This window comes from Mobula birostris, chromosome 11, assembly GCF_030028105.1.
Source record: "Mobula birostris isolate sMobBir1 chromosome 11, sMobBir1.hap1, whole genome shotgun sequence".
Classification (NCBI taxonomy): domain Eukaryota; kingdom Metazoa; phylum Chordata; class Chondrichthyes; order Myliobatiformes; family Myliobatidae; genus Mobula; species Mobula birostris.
In genome coordinates this window covers 56,356,055-56,376,889 of record NC_092380.1, presented here as the reverse complement: position 1 = coordinate 56,376,889, position 20,835 = coordinate 56,356,055, and the positions used below count along the sequence as shown (strand labels likewise).

The 20,835-nt window shown below is 39.2% G+C and overlaps 1 protein-coding gene across 3 annotated transcripts in view; it reads left to right on the top strand.

Moving 5' to 3' along the window:
- The window catches only part of cracr2b (calcium release activated channel regulator 2B), a 168,763-nt gene that overhangs the window by 120,632 nt on the left and 27,296 nt on the right, over window positions 1–20,835 (top strand). For 2 of the 3 annotated variants that reach the window (XM_072272261.1, XM_072272260.1), the window contains 3 exons: window positions 970–1,041; window positions 2,391–2,445; window positions 15,174–15,253. In XM_072272261.1, the coding sequence (XP_072128362.1) occupies window positions 970–1,041; window positions 2,391–2,445; window positions 15,174–15,253 (207 nt within the window). The remainder of the gene's footprint in view (window positions 1–969; window positions 1,042–2,390; window positions 2,446–15,173; window positions 15,254–20,835) is intronic. The other variant, XM_072272262.1, reaches the window with a different exon arrangement.

The following is a 20,835-nucleotide window of genomic DNA, read 5'->3' as shown; positions in this document are numbered from 1 at the left end:
CATTGTTAATTTTATTCCTGTTATATTTCAGTCAACTTTAAAACTAGTAACATAAACATTTTTCAAACCCTGCATTTCCTTTTGGAAAACATCTAATTTTGTCACAGTTCACATGATAAATGGTCAGGGCAGATATATTCGACCACACACCCCCACCCCCTCTCCTTACACTGATACTGTTTAGTTTTCTTTCATATTTTAGTTTGCTTGATGCTTTAAATGTTCTCATTATTATCCACTTCTTGGACATGGGAATTTCTGGTAAATCCAGTACTCATTGCTCATAGCTACTAACTCTGCAAAAGTAATCTGTATTCAAATGGTTGGGGAGTTTGCTAGCCTCTTCAGAGGAATGTTGAGAATCAAATATTGAGGGAGTTTATTGAAAGAATTCATGTAGAATATTTATAAATTTATCAGTGTTGGCAACATGACAGAAACTGCCTGGCACTATTCAGACACTGCACATGGCTATGTGTAAACTAACCATCCTTCATCAAAGCTCCTTAAATTTATATAGCCCTTGATTCAATGGTTCTATTTAATATCAGAGAATGTATACAGGCCTATTTATTCGAAACTGCACATTTATGGTGTCACTAACTGGAAAGGACCCTCTGATTCCTTGTACAACCAATAGTACTGAGGTTCTTTAGGCTGTTTATCTAAGCCAGGGGTTCCCAACCTTTTTTTGTGCCATGGATCCCTACCATTAACCGAGGGGTGCGTGGACTTCCGGTTGGGTACCCCTGATCAAAGCTTAGGGCAATGATCCATTTACCAATTAAGTTCTGTCTGTTTCAGTGGGCGGTTCACAAATGAAGGAAGTTTAATCTGGCTTTGCAGTTCCAAAGTACAACTTGCTATGTATCAAGCATGTTTTGAATGACTTTTTTCAGTCACCAAGATGAACCTCAGTTGTCCAACACAACAGTGCAATTATGACATACTGCCTTTGTTTCAAAACAGGGATGTTCTGAAGGTGTCAAAGAACATGCAGAAGGAGAGAGAAAGTCTATTGAGACAGCTGGAGCTGCTCAGGTAATTACTGAGGTGTATTGGAAAGCCCTACTTTGTAAAGGACTCGGGGTGGAGGAGCAACACCTTATATTTAATCTGGGTAGACTGATGGTAGGAACAGCGATTTCTCCTTCTGGTGAATATATTCCACCACTACCCCCTCCCCCATTCCTCTATTCTCTATTCTGATCTTTTACTTCTCACCTACTTATTATTGTCCCCTGGGTCCCATCCTCCTTTCCTTTCTCCATCAGTTCATTCTCCTCTCCTATCAAATTCCTTCTCCTCCGGCCTTTGACCTTTCCCACCCCATCTGGCTTCACCTATCACCTTCCAGCTAGCCACCTTCTCCCCACCTTTTTATTTTGGCATCTTCCCCCTTCCTTCTCAGTCCTGAAGAAGGGTCTCGGCCTGAAATGTCAACTGTTTATTCATTTCCATAGATGTTTCCTGACCTACTGCATTCCTCCAGCATTTTGTGTGTGTTGCTTAGGACTGAATCCTGGTTACTGGAGTTGTGATTCAATCTGATTTAGATGTGAAAATAAAATGACAGGGAAAAATATAGTCTTCACGTGAATAAAGGAAAATTAAAAGAGGAGCAGGAATGGACAACTTTTCCCCTCAACTTGAACAACACACAACAAAATGCTGGAAGCTGTCAGCAAGACAGGCAGCATCTGTGGAGGGGAAATCTGGGCCCAAAATTTCAACTCTTTACTCCCGTCTATGGCGTGCTGAGTTTTTCCAGTATTTTGTGTGTTTTTCTCACGATTTTGAGCATTTGCAGAATCCTTGTGTGTACCCTCAACTTATCTGTTCTTGCCAACTTTTTCCACATTTTACGTATTACAAGCACAATCAATGCTTTCATCATAGTACAGTGGAGTTGAGAAAGTAAGGCTGGCAGGTTCTCCATGTGGTAGCACACTGATTATTCCTGAAAGCGTCTTTATTCATAAAAGTTGGAGATACACAATGTAGAGACTTTCTCTTTTTGACAAAAGGAAGTGTCCTGTTGAGATAGTGAGTGGCAATTTTTGCTGTAGGTAATCCAAGTTTTAGAGACACATGGAAGGACACAAATAACAGCTGGGTGGGATTAATAACACTAAGCTGTTATGTTTGATTGTGTGTTTAAACAAGTATCTAAATCACAGGAACAAATTAATTATAACATTAAAGATAGTGCTGTGTAACAATTCTGAGCTTGAAAGGTGATTTTACTCCCTACAGTCACCTCTTATCAGAAGTAACTGTTGATGATTCATTAGTATTTAAGTCCCGCGGGATGGAGTTGGTGGGACAAGGTGCTGTACAGTTCAGTAGGGTGATTGCTAATTAAACATCCATCTCTATCTCTCAATCAGGGAGATGAACAAGAAGCTCCGAGATGAGAAGGATGCTCATGAAGCCAAGAAGCTGGTTAGTCTCAAAAAGCAACTTGTAATGCCCCAGCGTAGCAGTTGCTGCTGCAGTTGCTGTTGCTGTGGCTGTCACCAGCACGTGGATGTACATACTGTTCCCTGGAGCCACTGTGAGCCATGACTGCCAAACTTTATGCCTTATCCAGTGTGTCATTTTTACTGGGAGGAAGGAGAGTGCTGGATTAATGCCAATTAGGTAGCATGCTGCTGGCTATTTTCAGACTGGGACACAAAATAAGTTTAAATCTGCCTAAAAGCAAAGGAGCAATTGCTCTGTGGAAAGATGTGTCAGGTCAGCCTTAAGGCAGCTTCATTTACACAAATGTAAGCAAAATGTTTACACATTTTGATGGAAATTTGTGTCTCCTTAGAAATCTTCTCAAAAGAAAAAGAGAGAAACAAAATGTCTCAATAGACCTTTTTTCATTACAAGAAATTGAATTTGCTTCAAGAAGTTCATTCAATTGACTAATTGGATTCAGTGCTGCGTCTTTGAAATTTGCTTTGGCATGTGTGTGTTGTTTTAAAAGGGGAATCTTATTCTTTTTATTGCACCTGATACATGGAAGGTTTGTAATGTCCAGTCAGTTACCAGAGACTTTACTCAGGATTTCATGATATTGTGTTGGGCACGTGGCCAAGTGGTTAAAGCGTTCGTCTAGTTATCTCAAGGCTGCTTGTTTGAGCCTCAGCTGTGGCAGCATGTTTGTGCCCTTGAGCAAGGCACTTAATCACACATTGCTGTAGTCTGTGCGAGCAGTAGCGCCCCACACAGACTTCCAATCTGTGCCTTGTAAGGCATGAAAATGCCCGACGCAGGCCTCTCATGGTCTGAGTCGACGTTCCCTCCCTCCCCTCCCCTCCCTCCCTCGTGATATTTCAGTGTATGGTTCAAAAAGTATGGGTCAGTGAAGGGCAAAAAATGCAACTTATTTGAACTATGTTGACACAGAAAAAGGGAGTTTTAATCTGTAGATAAATGTCTTTTTTAACCAAGCATTTAAGAAGAAATAAGGTGCTGTAGTGAGGAAAGATGTTATTATATTATTACAAACCATCCTTCAGGAATGAACAAGTTCCTTTTTTATGAATGGTTTTGTTTATGAGTCAGAAAACACACAAGAATCATTCAATATGATAACTGTACTTCCATTGTATATTGAGAGTATCACGAGTAGAACAATTATTAAAAATGGAATTGCAGTCGGTAGAAATAATGCATGTCAAACCTTTGAATTTAGTTATTATGGGAGCTCATTGTGTGTAGAGGTGTCCATAAGTCGGCCATTAGTAACATGGGGTTGGTCTGTATTTAGAAAGGAAGCTCTGCTGTTTTTCATTCTTGGACCACTATTTGAATAGTATAACATAGTTTTACAAAATGCTTATTTTTATTGTCACCAGTCAAAGCCTGGATAGCTCCTGGAGGATTCACTTTGTTCAATCTGTTTACCGACTAAATTTGAGAAGGTTTTCCTTCCCAGCCTTCAAAGTTATTTTATTATTTTCTCACCATAACGTGCTGTCTGAGAACGTGTAAGTTTGCCTATCACATCTGCAATGACCACCTTTGCATGCCTGCCTGGGTAATGCTGTAAGCACAAGATGAAATTGGTGTACATTTCAAGTGATTATATTTACCAGATAAAATGACTATATGTGTGCAATATTTTTATTCCTTTTGTAAAGGGTCCACAAGCTTACTTGGGTTGTATTTTGAGCATGATCTACTGCAGAAAAAGTCAATTATTTCAAGTTGGTTAAATATGTATTAAAGCAGCTGAGTGAATTCTAGATCAGGTGTGATTCAGCTGAATGGTGGAATAAAATCAAAGTTCAAAGTAAATTTATTATCAAAGTACCATATACAACCCTGAGATTCAGTTTCTTGTAGGCATTCACAGTAGAACAAAGAAATGCAATAGAATCAATGGAAAACTACACACAAACAAACGCAAAAGGTTAAATGGTGTATCCCTCTCCACAAGACCCAATTACCCACACAATTCCCCGAATGGCCTTCCGGGAAGTTGAGATTATAGTGGAAATACTCTGATTAATAACCAATGCATGGATTATTTAAAAAAATGTCTGTGTGACTTTGCTTAAGTCCCAGCAATTGTATCCCCTTCAACCAAGTACCATTGCACCTTTAGTTGCCACAATGAGATGGCAATTGGCTGAAGTCACAGTGATGGACATGCACCTTGAATTTCTTACACATCTAAATTACTAAACCAGGTAGTCATTGCTGTGGATGGCAATCAATTCAGTCATCAGGCTCCATGTTGCAACTTGTTGTGCTAGGCTTCTGCCTCCAGTGAAAGTTTAATGCTGTTTTCCTAATTGAAAGTGTGGGCCCTCCCCACTGCTGTCAGAGTGCTGGAGGAAGCTGGGACCACGAGGAATTAGACGTTCAGTGGAGCTGAAACATCAATATGTCAGGACCTTGGGAGATCAAAGGGAAGAAGAATGCTGGATAGAAAAGGGGACTGGTGTCACATAGAGTAAACCAAAGATTTTGATGTAAGCATGGGTCTCAACTTTACAGTATACAAATCCAGTGCTTCACTAAAACCCTGTAATCCTGGAAGTGGTCATTTACAATTCCCAGAAAAATGGCTCAAAGGGACTGTTTCACAGGCAGCAATGTCACCCTGTGTGGGACCTATCACTCTGCAAAGAGAATAGTTCCATTTCCAGCAAGGTGCAAAAGGACTAGAAAATGGTCGTTGCACAAGAACACAAGGTAGGAAGTAGGCCACTCAGCTCTACCTCACAATTCAATATCATCATAGTCAATTTCAATCAGGCCTCATTTCTTCTTCTGTGCCAGTACTGTTTAGCTCTCAACTCCACAGTGTTTAAAAAATGTATCTGATCTAATAATGATTAGAATAACTGCTAATGATCTAGCCTTCATACCCCTCTCAGGCAAAGTATTCCAGAAATTCCTTATTCCAGATGAGAAGGCATTTCTACACACACATCAGTTTTAAATGACTCTCCTCTCGCCATGTAACTATGCACCTTTGTTTGTATAGTAATTTAGATGTACAAGGAATTCAAGGCATATGTCCATCACTAGTGAAAACATTTACTCTATCATACCCCCTTAGGGTCTTGTATCTTGCAATTTGAATTTTCTCAACTCCACAGAGTACAGGTGTAACTTGTTCAGCTTCTCAATGCAAGAATTTACAAGATGAACCTCCATTGTTTCTACAGTGCCTCTACGCCTAAAATAAATGTGTGGAGTACTCCAGGTGTGTCCTCATCCACACCCTGTACAAACAAAGCTTCCCTATTTTTAAACTCCACTCTTTCTTATATAAAGGTCAATATGCTGTTTGCCTGCTAACTTCTTGTGATTCTTGCACATGGACACATACTTCTTTCTGTACTCATTTATTTGCAATCTCTCTCCATTTAGATAATAATCTGCCTTTTGATTTCCCTTTCTGAATTGCATGACCTTGCAACATTCTCATATTAAACTCCATTTAGGAAATTTATGCTGTGCCATTTAATCTATCTTTGCTTTGTTGCACAATATCCTTGTCACATTTGCCCTCCTACTTATTTTTCTGTTGCTTTGTTTATTTTCATGTCTGCAATCTACTCCCAGAAAAGCTAGTTTTCAATCAGATAGTACTGAAAATAACATTGGATTAGGCAATCAGATTTTGAGGCAATGGATGATCGAATTAATCTTCAGACCAGTCATATTCTAATTGGAGGCGAGCCCAAGATCAAGTGATTATGGCCCATTTTTCCCCACCCTGTTGGAAGATCTTTTAATATGAGTTAGCAATTATGAGTTGTCGTTTTTCCTGAGTACCAACAGGCCCTGATTTTCCAAACATTTTAAAATGTAAGTTATTTTATCATGTCATTTTGTGGTGGTGGAGAGATTATATCACTGCAGGAGAAACATTTCATTCCTCTCCCAGTTCTCACAATACCCTCACCATAGATTCTGGGCTGTGTGCATTGTGCACATCACATCTATGACGACCACTTAATCTTTGCATGCTTGCTATAGTCACTGGATATGACTGTACATATGATCTGTATATACACATATGTGTTACATATAATATACCATCTATCTAACTATTTGTATTATATATATGTGCATATGCGGTGGATTCCAGTTAATTGGGACACATTGGGACCAGTACTTTTTGCCTAATTGAGCAGCTGCCCAAATTAGTCAAAGTTTCATGGAAATTGTTAAAAAAGTATAAAAAATACAAACTACCATGTAACTGAGTTAAAATACAGTTAAATGAAATAGAGAATAAATTGGAACACTACCAATATTACTACAGGATTTCATTCATTCCTAATTGTTATTGACAGAGGAATTAATCTAGTGTACACTGCCATGTTCTTTTAGTTGACTGTAAATTAACAAAATCAGCACAGGCACTTACAAAAATAATGGACAGCCTTTATACAATGTTATCAATAATTGCATCCTCCAAATCTTCATTTTTATTGTAACATTCAAGATGATTGCTGATACCTTCAAATTCTTCATTCTAACTTGTTGAAGTAGTGATATCATTCCATTTTCACTCCCAGCTGTTTCTGGCATCTCCAAGCCTTAATGCTTGAAACTGCAGTGAGCAAAACAGTTTTGAATTGTCTTACTGCTTACTTCTTGCTAACTATTGTGATGAAAATCACTACTTTTTGAACACAAGCATGCAACTGATGCCTTTTAAAAACTATTCGCTCTGCGTATGGTGCAGTGTCTAACGCCACAAAAGTACATGTAACTGATGCTAGTTAGATACTGTTCAGCAACAGAATCCTGTCCCAATTAAGCAGCATAATGTCCCAAATAAATGAAGAGAATCTCGACCATTTTTTAATTAGTTTTTGTTCCTTAAGAGTTGTCCTAAATAAACAGCTGCCCCAATTAACTGATGGCCCATTTAACTATATGCACTGTATATGTATATGTCTGTTCTGATTCTGATATGGTTCTCTTTTCTGGATTGAGAGTAGGAAGGGGGTCAGGGAGAGGGGAATCATGCTTGGGAAAAGGGGAAGGGAGAGGGGAGGGTGCTGGCAGCACCAGAGAGACATTCTGGAATGATCAATAAACTAATTGTTTGGAATCTTGCCTGGTGTCTCAGGGCTGGGTGTTTCTGCAACCATGCCACCTCCCGCCCTCCGCCCTCCGCCCTCGCCATTCCAACAGCCCATTTGGTGTGATGTATTAGAAGCCACAGTTAGCACCTGGCTGCATAGTCTTTCAATTGGATTCAAAGGAACGCTCATAAGTCATAGATTTAGTGATTTGTATGAAATTTATAACAGGTGAAGGAGTAGATGGGACAGGTCCTTAGCAAGATGGGCATAACTTTAAGATTATTGATAAAATGCTGAGAGGGAGTAGAGGGTATTTTTCTCTCTCCAGAGGACGGTGGCAGGCTGGAATAGTTTATAAAGACAACAGAAGAGGAAACATTCCTAACATATAAAAAGTGCCGAGATGTGCATCTGATATGCAATGTCTACAAACCTATGGGCCAAGTTGTGGCAAAGTGCCTCCTGTGTTTTAAATTTCTGGCTCTGCAATTTTTACTTGCACTCCTTGTGTCGTACCCGATGCTCTTGAGTTGGTGAGGAGAGGAGCTGATATGGCATCAGAATGTTGAGATGGAATCTTAATTGGTGACTAATTTTGCCAGTAGGTTAGTGATAGTATTCGACAGGCTTTGAATTTACCAAATTTATTCCTTGTACTTCTGAGTTTTGGCAAAACATTTGTTTTTAAGATTTTGCTATAAAAGAATGCTTTTAGTTTTGCAAAGCATTTTGGGGGCTGGTGTTTTTGAGCGTAGTACTGCATTAATTGATGCTAGGATGCATGCTACATAGCACACCAAACTGCAGATAGGTTTTGTCTTTCTCGATTTAACTGTGTTTCATTTGTTAAAGGTTTCGGAAGAACCCAGCTCACGTATTTTCCTCTGAAGCAGTTGTACACATTCACCTTTCCTGTTCTTTTTAGTTTCATTTGAGGACTTCAAAAAAAATTATCAGCTAACAATTAAAACTGATTAAAATTTATTTACTGTTACCCTCTCCATCAAAGTTTGGAGGAAGGATTAAATCCTCACAGCTTGGAAGTTTATGTACAGTGAGTGGCCACTTTATTGGGCATCTCTTCTACCTAATAAAGTGGCCACTGAATGTATGTTTGTGGTCTTTTACAAGGTTTGACATTTTGTGCATTCTGAGATGCTCTTCTTGCACACATGTTGTAATACGTGGTTATTAGAGTTCCTGTTGCCTTCCTGTCAGCTTGAACCAGTCTGGCCATTCTCTTCTGAACCCTCTCATTAAGAAGGTATTTTTGCCCACAGGACTGCTGCTCACTGCATGTTTTGTTTGCTTTTTGCACCATTCTCTGTAAACTCTAAAGACGGTTGTGCATGAGAATCCCAGGAGATCAGAAGTTTCTGAGATACTCAACAATCATTCCACAGTCAAAGTCACTTAGATCGTATTTCTTCCCCATTCTGATGCCTGATCTGAACAACAACTGCATCTCTTGACCACGCCTGCATGCTTTCATGCATTGCATTGCTCCCACATGATCGACTAATTAGAAATTTGCATTAATGAGCAGCTGAGCAAGTGTACCTACTAAAATGGCTACTGAGCATAAACTCAGTTCTGAAACAAATTCTCTATTTTTCAGAGTTTTTGGAAAAACGCTTCCCTGAGGAGTAAAGTATTAGCAGTGTTTTATAAATTTTAATCCGTTATATATTTATATAAAATTTTATTTGTTAACTTCTTTAGATTTTTCCAGGCTAGGTTCTTAGGCCACAGTTACTGCCTGAATCATCAACTTAAGATTGGCAGAAAACATTATTTCAGTTGACAATTCACATTGTAGAAGGGAAATTGTAGATCTAAACACACCATTCCTTTAACTTGCTGAATTGGTAATTCCTTGTCAAAGTAGTTCCTTGTGCTTAAGCATTTAAATTATGTGTTTGAGGTGTGCCCAGCATAGCCAGCAATGCCCAGATTACTGTTTGGATGAGAAATGTTTGTTCTTCAAATATATGTCCTTTTAAAATTCAAAAATATTAAAATTGCTACAGCTTACAGCACAAAATATTTCCTTCCAAGGTCTAGCCTTTATTGTTGGATGTTGTCATTTTGACACATATAATCTCATGTGCATTTGTTCTTTATCATTAGTTCCAGCATGAGTAACTTAAACTACTTTCTCAGCTACAACTTTATCTACCATAAACCTCTCTTTCTTTGTTTTGAATGTATTTGCTGATTCAGCCTCACCAAGCATCCAGGTTAGGGAATTCCCAAAATTCCTCTGAATGGGGGAAGAATCCTCCTCAGTGTACTTCAAAGTGAAAAATCTCTTAATCTGGAACCATGTCCTTCCTTCTGCATTTCCAGATGAGGTGAAACTACTTTCAGCATCCATTCTGCTGAACCTCCTCAGAATATTCCTATGAGTCATATGGCATGGAAACCAGCCAGTCAGCCCAAGATGTCCATGAGGACCAGTGGGCACCCGTCCTTACTAAACCTTTCTTCCAAAATCCAGTGGGTGACACAGAGGTGCAATCTGTTCTTCATTCCAGCTTCTTCACACTGGGAATCAATTTAATAAACCCTTTTTGAATTCAGTTCAAGCAAATCCCTCCTTATATAGAGAGAGCAAGATTGCACACCACATTTCAGATGTGGTCTCATCAATTTTGTGTAACCAAGGTTCCCATTTAAACACCCACCCCATTTTCAGTTAAGACTAATATTTGCCTTTCTAACTATTTGTTAACTCTCTGCTTCATGTATAAGGACACCAGCTCCCTTGGGAAAACTGTGTGTTGTAGTCTTCCTTCACTAAAGCAATGTTCTTCTGCCTTTTCCTTCTTCTTACCAAGGGGCATTTCTTCACACTTTTGCCCAGCATACTTTGCTGAACTTTTGCCAACTTATTTAACTTGTCCATGCCCTTTTTCAGCCTTTTCACATGCTCACAACTTGCTCATACTTTACCGAGTCATTGAGACATACAGCATGCAACTGGCCTCTTTAGCTCACTGCTAACATGCTGATCATCCGGCCATTTACACCAATCTTACATTCATCCCATTTATTTTTATTCTCCCCACATTGTTAACAGAATCCACCCGCCCCCCCCCCCCCTTACACTGCTTACACTGGCCAATTAACCCACCAATTTGCACATTTTCTGGACATGGTAGAACTTTGGAGTACCTAGAGGCAACTCACACAGTCTCGGGAAAAAGAAACAAACTCCACAGAAATGGCACCCAAGGACAGGATTGAATCTGGGTCTCTGGCACTGACAGAGAGAGGCTCCACCAGTTACACCATTACAATTTCCATTACCACCAACTCATGTGGCCACAATAAACGTAGTTCCTTCATTTAAGTTATTCATGTCAATTGTGAGCAGTCGATTTCCCAGCACTAATTCTTTGCCAAACTGAAAGTAATCCATTAGTCCAAACTCTCTGTTCTCTTTCTTTTGGCCAGTCGCAGTCCATGCTAATATTTTGCCCTAGTATCTCAAACTATTAAGTGCAGGCACTCTAAAATATTGTGGCCTTATAGACAATTTGTGGTAAAGTAATTAGCTCTGCAGCTTCAGATGTTTAAAGTACATATTAATTATATGGTACACAACATAAGTTATTAATTTCTAAACATGTTCAAATTAAGTGGATTATTTTTCACTTGATTTAAATGTCAAGTCATTTCAAAGGTCTGCACAGCATGTATGAACAATTTAATGAAGGGTTTGTAAAGCTACATGTGTAAAATTATGTGAGGTTAACTCCTAGTAAGCTGAGCTTTAAATAATAAATATTTTTGATATGAACAAACATTGCAATATTTGTTTTGATTTGCCCCATATGTAACACATTCTCCACGTGGTACTTTTAAGCCTGCTTTGTTTTCAAAAACAATAAACAAAAGCATAAGGACAGAAAATATGAAATATGAGGGCATTTAGCTCATAATATCAGAGAGGATACCAAGAGTTTGGTTCAGATACTTAAAGAGTAAAATGGAGGTGAGAGTAGATATAGGACCGCTGGAAAGTGATGCTGGAACAGTAGTAATGGGAGCCAATGCAGTAGGACTTGGGGAGACTGGGAGAATGGACTTGGGAGTTCTTGTGCAGGATTCCCTAAAGGTTATTTTGCAGGCTGAGTTAGTGGTGAGGAAGGCAAATGCAATGTTAGCATTCATTTTGTGAGGACTAGAATATAAGAACAAGGATGTAACACTGAGGCCTTATATAGCATTGGTCAGACTGCACCTGGAGTATTGTGGGCAATTTTGGGACTCATCTCAGAAAAGATGTGCTGGCATTGGCGAGGGTCCAGAGGAGTTTTTCAAGAATGATTCCATGAATGAGAGGGTTAATGTATGAGGAGCATCAGATGGCTCTGGGCCTGCACTTGCTGGAGTTTAGAAGAATGAGGGGGGAATCTTATTGAAACCTAATGAATATTGAAAGCCCTGGACAGAGTGGATGTGGAGGGGATGTTTCCTATAGTGAGCAAGTCTAGGATCAGAGGGCACATCCCCAGAATAGATTGAATTTCAAAAGTAAATTTACTATCAAAGTACATATATGTCACCATATACAGCCCTGAGATTCATTTTCTTGCAGGCATACTCAATAAATTTATAACCATAAAAGAATCAATGAAAGAGCACACCAACTTGGGCATACAACGGTGTGCAGAAGGCAACAAACTGTGCAAACACAAAGGAAAGAAATAATAATAATCGTACATAAGTAACAATTGAGAGCATGAGATGAAGAGTCCTTGAAAGTGAGTCCACTGTTTGTGGGAGTATTTCAATGATGGGGCAAGTGAAGTTGAGTGAAGTTTGGTTCAAGAGGCTGATGGTTGATGGGTAGTAATTGGTCTTCAATCTGCTAGTGTGAGTCCTGAGGCCCTTGTACCACCTCCCTGATGCCAGCAGCAAGAAGAGAGCAGGTCCTGGGTGGTGGGGACCCTGTTGATGGATGCTGTGACAGGATTCATGTAGATGTGCTCACTTATGTGATGGGCCCAGGACAGACCCTCTGAAATGATAACAGTGAAGAATTTAAAGTTGCTGACCCTCTCTACCTCTGACCCTCTAATGAGAACTGGCTCATGGACCTCTGGTTTCCTCCTTCTAAAGTCAATAATCAGCTCCTTGGTCTTGCTGACATTGAGAGAGTTTGTTGTCATAGCACCACTCAGCCATATTTTTATTTTCTCTTCTATATGCTGATTTGTCATCACCTTTGATTCAGCTTATGACGATGGTGTTGTCAGCAAACTTAACTATGGCATTGGAGCTGTGCTTAGCCTCATAGTCATAAGTGTAAAGTGAGCAGAGCAGCCCTGTGGTGCACCTGTATTAATGGTGATTGTGGAGGAGATGCTGTTGCCAATCCAAACTGTCTGAGGTCTGCAAGTGAGGAAGTCAAAGATTCAATTGCACAAGGAGGTAATGAGGCCAAGGTCTAGGAGCTTATTGGTTAGTTTTGAGGGGATGACAGTATTGAATGCTGAGCTGTAGGTGATAAAGAGCACCCTGATGTGTGCATCTTTGCTGTCCAGATGTTCCAGGGCAGGGTTTAGTGAGGGCCAATGAGGTGGCATCTGCTGTGGACTTGTTTCTCCTGTCGGCAGATTGGAGCAGATCTAAATTCGAACAGAGATGAGAAGGAATTTCTTTAGCCAGAGAGTGGTGAATCTGTGAAATTCATTGCCATGGATGGCTGGGGAGGCCAAGTCATTGAGTATATTTAAAGAGGAGGTTGATAGGTTCTTGGTTAGTTAGGGCATCAAAGTTTTTTTTGGGCAGAAGGCAGGAGAATGGGGTTGAGAGAGATAATGTCAGCCATGATGGAATGTCAGAGCAGACTCGATGGGCTGAATGGCCTGACTCTGATCCTATATCTTATGGTCTAATAGCTGTGTATTTATATAGCAGCATTACTGCAGTAAAATGCCCCAAGGGCTCCAGTAAGGGCTTGCAAGCACAGTTTAATCCAGGCCACATATGGTAAGGTTCAAATGATTTAGAAAATCATTTGCTGATTTTGGTCAAGGAGTCTATGACAAGATGTCTGATCTTAGTTGTTATAGATTAGAATCTATTTAAAAGTTGAACTTTTTTTTCTGAGTTAGTTAGTGGCTTTGTTTTTCTTGCCATTTAAGATAGAGTTTGGTATTTATTGTGTGCAGCTCAATGGAAAATTCTGAGTTACATTTTTTTATAGGAAAATTTTCCTGTAGTCTAGATACACTATATTCAGTACATAATGGATACCTAAAGACAGAGCAGGGAATGCGACTGATGATTCAGAATATTGCCATATATGAGTACAGAATTTCATGACAGAGTTCGAATTATAATCTAATAAATGCTGTAAACAGAACCACAGTTCAAAACCAAGCATCTGACGTCTTGAGAGGTGATAACCAGATTATGTGTTAGGAATGGTCATTGTTTCCTTAGATGCACATTAAAGTTTGATTGACTGAAAAGCATAACTGATACAGAATTAACATTTCCCAACTGGGGCTTCAGTATACATAAGAAAAAAAATGGCTCTTTCCAATGCCCTATTTATAAAGTGGACAAGCCTGATTTAAACTTTATACTCATAACTGCTGCCTTCTACAGATTTTTATCAGCATTTTGGAATTTAATTCTTTGAAATGTTTATGTTGCACTGCTTATGGTTTGCTATGGTTTGCATCCAGTGTTGCATTGTGATCCGACACAGTCTAACCATTCTGATGTCATTTGGTGAATTTCATTCAAAGTCATTTTTTAAAAAAAGAAAATCTTCACATTTTTCAAAGAAATTTGCTTACCTAATCAAATCAATCAAAAGAAACCACTCTAATAAAATGGCTGTTTTGATCTGATGTTAAAGACCCCTTGTTCTAACTTGTCGGTGAATGTTTCTTTTCATGAGCTGGCCACTACAATTGTGCTGAGTGCAGCAGTACTTCAGTTGTCTCAGTAGCAGGAGTCCTAAAGGTGTGGGTTTGTCTTATGCAGTAATCCACTATTAAATGTGGACTGTGGTAAATGCAAAATTAATCTCAGGACAAACAATTTTTATTATTATTTACTCTTCCCATTCCTCAGCTTCGTCCTGGCAAATTCTGATTTGAGGCCTTCGTCATCTCCGCAAAATGCAGTGCTGTCCCATGTCGAGGCACAGAGACTGAGTTAAAAATAGTCCTTTTCAGTGTGCTCGTCAGTTGGAAATCTAGCTGAATAAATGAAGAATGAATGGTTGCCACATGCATCAGCAAACTGAGGAGGCTCTCTCTCCTGTGCTCCTGTCTTTGTTTGAAGAGCAGCCCAGCTTCATGATGAGTGCAACATGATGGACAGATTTTATCTGGAATTATTTAGCTGTATTTCCAGGCGGGTTCATAAGGTCCTTTTTGAATGATGTAACATTACCTATAGGTCAATGCACTTTCTTACAATAAGCCACTGTGTATCAAATGAGTGTAAAATAAGTAAAACTTGCACAGAGAAAAGACTTGAGACTTTTTCTTTTATGTAAATGTACTTTTGACTATTGAGTATTATTACTATTATCTCTCCTTCACAGATTCACATGAATTAACTTGTCTGACCATTTTTGATTTTCAGAGCTCCCCCAGAAAAAAGCTTCTGTTGAAGAGAGGTTCAGTGATAGGGAATTACCTGGTGGAAGACAAACCAGTCAAACGGTTAGCCACGTGCCAATGCAATTTAAGTGCATGCAATGTATTGTGAGATCACCTTTTAATGCAAGTACTTTGCTGTTCACTTGTCATGGTACTGAGTGAGATGTTTGTGTATTTATCCATGACCTTTTCTTTGTGGAGGTTTGCTGCGTCAAAGCTGTCCATTTGCAGATCCACCTGATCAAGATGTAGAAATTGTAAAAACACTCCAGGTGTACATTCCACATTTTACAGGCGAGGTTGCTTGTTCTCTGTAATATCAGCTATTGCACCATCTCCAGTGTTCTGCCTCTGTAAATAGAATAGGCTCACAAAGGGTGTGAACCCAGTCAGTGAGCTCCCAAAATAAGCAAAGTTATTAAGTGGAAATGCAAAGGGAAGGAAATCAAAGACAGTGACCTTGCTTTCTTCCTGGTTGGCTTCTTGAAGCTGGCTCTTGGTATAAGCTTGGTAGTAAATTGGGAAGTGATACAGCACCACAAGAAATTCTTTAATGCCAATAAGAGATACACACCTTCTGAGGAAATGTGATAGAAAGATAACGATAATGTATTTTTCATCTCGTTAAATATACCACTGTGTGTTCATGTAGAAGCATGGGAGAGGAGGAAAATCATTTACCCCTCTGAGCCTTGTAATATTCAATTAGATCATGGCCAGTGTATATCAACTTTGGTTCTATATCCCTTGATTTTCTTCCTTAAAACTCTCAGTCTCAGTTTTGAAAGGCCCAATTGTACAATCATCAGAGCCATTTGGTGGGAGAAGATAAACAATGGCTAATCTTTGTTTGGGGAGTGTGTGAAATGTGCATCCTTTTAAAACCCTATTAAATTGCTTTGTGCTGATTTTAAGATCCTATGCATCTTTCTCAAATTCCACCCCCCCGCCCCCAGCAGAAAAAATATTTGGGCAACCTTATCAGTAACACTCTCAAAATTAAACTAGATTAATCAGGCATAATTCAGCTTTCATAAAGTCATGTCGAGTCTCTTTGGTAAACTTTATTTTTTGCTCAGGTACTCATTTATTTCCTTCTTTGGAAAAGGGCTGAACATATTGGAAAGTTAGGTACAGTAAGGTAAGAAAAGGTTGGTTATATTTGCAGGTGAAATTCCTTGTCAAGATTTTGTGCTAGGCTTGAGAATAGCTGTTATAATTCATACATTGGACGTATTGTTTTGAATCAAAGCCAGATCAGGCTTCCATATCAAGTGGTCCAAAGTGAAACTAGAATGGGAATCATTTTAGCATAATCTTGCTTGTAATCAGGAAAAAGAATTACCTTAATTTGGCCGCCAGGCTCTGAGCAGAATAGAGGTGCACTAACTACACTTGCTCTTGTGCAGTCAGAAATAATTTATTGTTTGTAACTCCCAAAACCTAAAACTAACTGAATGGAAAATACGGGGAGTCTGTAATGTATGTCTAACTTTGTTTTTACTTTAAGCAAGCTTGATGTGCTGGCATGATGATGGATCTCATTTATGTACTTTTACATATAACCCGTAATAAGTTACTTAAGCAAACAGCACTTAATCAAACAATATATTCACAATATTACTCAAAATTACTGAAATATTAAATACACAACACTCTTCCCTGCTTAGCTATAAACTCCAAAGCAATATAAGATGCATCTCAACTATATACTCAATGTACTATTTAATACAACTACTATACAGACATGCACAGCAGAGTAAATTTTAAATTGTCCCTTTCAGGCCTAATGAATTACTCACTGTGGAGAATTTCTTACTCTTGTGGGATACTGTCTTTCCTGATAAGGGGGAGTCACTCTGCTTGGTAGGTGAGACTTGTGGCTGTAAAACAAACTCAGGTTCTGAGGCCTTCTCCATGGTGATTGTAGGAGCAAACTCTGGGACTGCAGGAAGTGGTTGTGACAGCTCTGAACAACTTTCTTCTGGACATGTTGGTACCTGAACAGTACATGGCAACCTTCACTGGATGATGTGAATCATAGAAGTTCACAGTCTGCCATCAACATTTCCTTTGCCTTTTGGCAAGCCATCTCATACTGCTGTGCCTATTGCTATTTCTTCCCAATCTGTAGTAATGAGTTCAAGAGGTGGAGCACAATAGACAGGTTTGGCAGGTACCTGCTATAATAATTGGCAAATCCTAAAAATGACTATAATTGCAACACATCTTTTGGCCTTGGGGTATCCATACTGACTGCATTTTCTCAGCGCACTTGTGTAATTCTTGTGTGTCAATGGTATGACCACAGTAAGTGATGCTTCATTTAAAGAATTCACATTTGTTACTTTGTGTTTTTTTAATACTGTCTTGAGTTTTTGGAGATGTTCCTTGTCATCCTTACCATAACAATGGTGTCACTCAGGTAACACTGAGTGCCTGGATAGCCTTTCATTACCTGGGTCCATAGATTTCTGCCAGAGTGCAGGTGCAGATGCTACTCTGAAAATAAGCTTTTATAGCGATAAAGCCCTTTGTGTATGTTTATGATGAGAAACACTTTGGACTCTTCTTACATCTCAATCTGTAGGTAAGCCTCACCTAAGTCACCTTTGCTGAAGTGTTTCTCTCCAGAAAGGTTTACAAAGGTATCCTTTATCCTGAGCAGAGGGTATTGATCTACTTTCAGTACTGGGTTGACATTGACCATAAGATCACCACAGATGCTGACAGACCCGTTCTTCTTGGCTATTGGGACCACTGGTATTGCCCTTGGGCTCCACTCAAGAATTTCTTCAGCCTGCATGCGATCTAGCTCACTGGCTACTTTATCAGTGATGATATAAGGAACCAGACAGGCTTTGCAAAACTTGGGTGCAGCAATTTAATTTAGCACTATTTTACCTGTCACATGCTTGAGTTTTCCAGTGCCATTCTTGAACAATGCTGTGGCATCATCCAGTAGCTTTCTTAATTCACATTCGGTTGACTATCTTGCAGGGGATGTGGCATGAAAATGGTGGATGGATCTCCAATCAAGTTGTAGTTGTCTCATTCAATCACAACCCCATGATGGTGGTCATCCTGTTTTTACCACTTACAAGCCTAATACGGCTTGTTGGTTGTTGTATTTCACTGTTCTGAATGTCAAATCCCACAGGAGTTATATTTTCTCCAGTGTAAATTCTTAGTTGAATATCAGCAGGCTTCAGTTCAATATCTTTGAAATGCCATTCAAACTCATGTTGTGGAATGATGGTAACAGCCAAGCCAGTATCCAGTTCCATTTTAATTACTTCTGGTGTAAGCCATATTGCTTGTCTATTGTTAGTTTTCATATTTAAAATCTCAAGGCTACACAGTTCTGTGTCACTCTCATCATTATCAGATTTTTCATCAACAGCATGCAGATTAGTGTTCTTTTTGAAACTGCTACATGACTTTTTATCTTTTTCTCTTCCCTGTGAAGATCATTTATTTTTGTCTGCCTGACATGCTCTTTGTACATATGTGTCCTACTTTGTTGCATTTTCTGCAAGTTTCACCTTTGAACCTGCATTGGTCTGGTTTATGCGAGCCCCTGCCACAATGGTTACGCGATTTATTTGGCCAAGCAGCCCTCCACTTAGAGGCTGCAAATTTGCTCATGCTCATTTTCATTCCTCAGTTGCATCTCTGTCTGCTGTTTCCATTGATGCAGCTGTTTCAACTGTACTTTTAAATGTGAGTTGTGCCCCCTAGGCCTGAGTCGGCGTAGCAGTAGTAGTAGTGTGTTTCAGTTATATTTGAATGTTTTCTTGTAAGCTTCCACAAACTAAACAATCTCTCATTGCATCATTAATCCCATCGTTGAACTGACAATGCTCAGAAATCTCTTCCATTTAGCCACATATATTGAAATGGGGTCTCCCTCCTTTTATTCTTTTTATGAAACCTAAAGTGTTCTCCAATCAACAATCCTTTCAGTTATAAATGTTCCTGTTTTACTTTCATGATATCTGCAATGCTCATTTCAGCTGCAGATGAAACCTCTAAGCAAAGTGTATGTTTTTCCACCCATTGCGCTCAGCAAAACTGTCCTTCGCTTTTCATTGGCTATTTCATTTGCTTTAAAATACTGCTCAATTTGTCCAGTATACAATATCTAGTTATCTCTTCTGCAATCAAACACATCTATCTTTCTGATGTCACCAAGCATTTCTGCTTTTAATTTACTTGGTACTCACTGTGAATTAACATCATCACTTGGTACTCACTATTTATCAACCTGTGAATTTTTCCATTTTCTGCCTTTTTAAAAATTCTACCATCTTTCCTTTTGTGAAGGAGACATGCTGAGCTTTTTTTAAAACTCAACTGTTTCTCACTGTGCTTTTTTTTAAAAACTTGAACATCTCGCTGCACTTCAACAGGTAAGTAGTCGTCTTGGGTGCATCTAAAACTTCCTTGTCTCCACTGTTACGTTTTGTAACTCCAAAACATAAAACTACTTGAAAGGAAATCACGGAGAGTCCATAATGCATGTGCAACTTCATTTTTACTTGCCATTTATGTACTTTTACACACAACAAGTAAAGAATATTTAAATGAGCAACAATGCTTAATCAAACAATACATTTACAATATTACTAGAATATTAAATGCACAACAGTTGACCTAGGGTGCAGCTGTTCTGTGGCACATTCCTGGCGTACCTGACTTGAGTGCTTCATCAAGACTTCAGAATCCAAGATGGAATCCTATTCCCCATTATAGAAAATAGGTGCAGGAGTAGGCCATTCGGCCCTTCGAGCCTGCACCGCCATTTATTATGATCATGGCTGATCATCCAACTCAGAACCCCGCCCCAGCCTTCCCTCCATACCCCCTGATCCCCGTAGCCACAAGGGCCATATCTAACTCCCTCTTAAATATAGCCAATGAACTGGCCTCAACTGTTTCCTGTGGCAGAGAATTCCACAGATTCACCACTCTCTGTGTGAAGAAGTTTTTCCTAATCTCGGTCCTGAAACTCTGTCTGCAACCTGACCACTGCAGGGCAGTCACTATGTTGTAGTTTAACCCCCATGGAGCACTGCAGTGTTATCAAATCTCTATCAAAACAGATTTGAAGATCTTTGACTCTGCTAATTGGAGTTTCTTTAAAACTCTTATAAGTAACAAGATTCTCAAATGCGTTTTCATGTCCACTGTACTGTGTGAACGATTGCTAAATATCTCTCTCTGATTTATAAGCAGAATTGAAGCACTCTTTACCCTCCCTTCTGACAAATACCGGGTGGATGTTCTAACTCCACCTCTTTACAATTTCAGAATGACATCTAAAAGTTTTCTCACCAGCAGATTCTTAAAACAAACGATGAGATGATTTGCACTAAATTAGACCCACCAGCAGTTGGCTGAATGTGGTAAAATGAGAAAATCCATACACATGGATGGTACTCAGTAGTAATTAATGTCCTTGATCTCCTCTTCACATCCACTGAGGCCACAATTATAGTAACTGTGTTTACATTTGAAGTCGAATAACTTCATGAAGGCTAAGAATTGACACTGAGAATTTCCTTACCATTGACACCTCTGTCAAAATAGTGGGGTAATGTAACATCTTACTTATTGCAAAAGCTGCACCTGTATGAACTTGC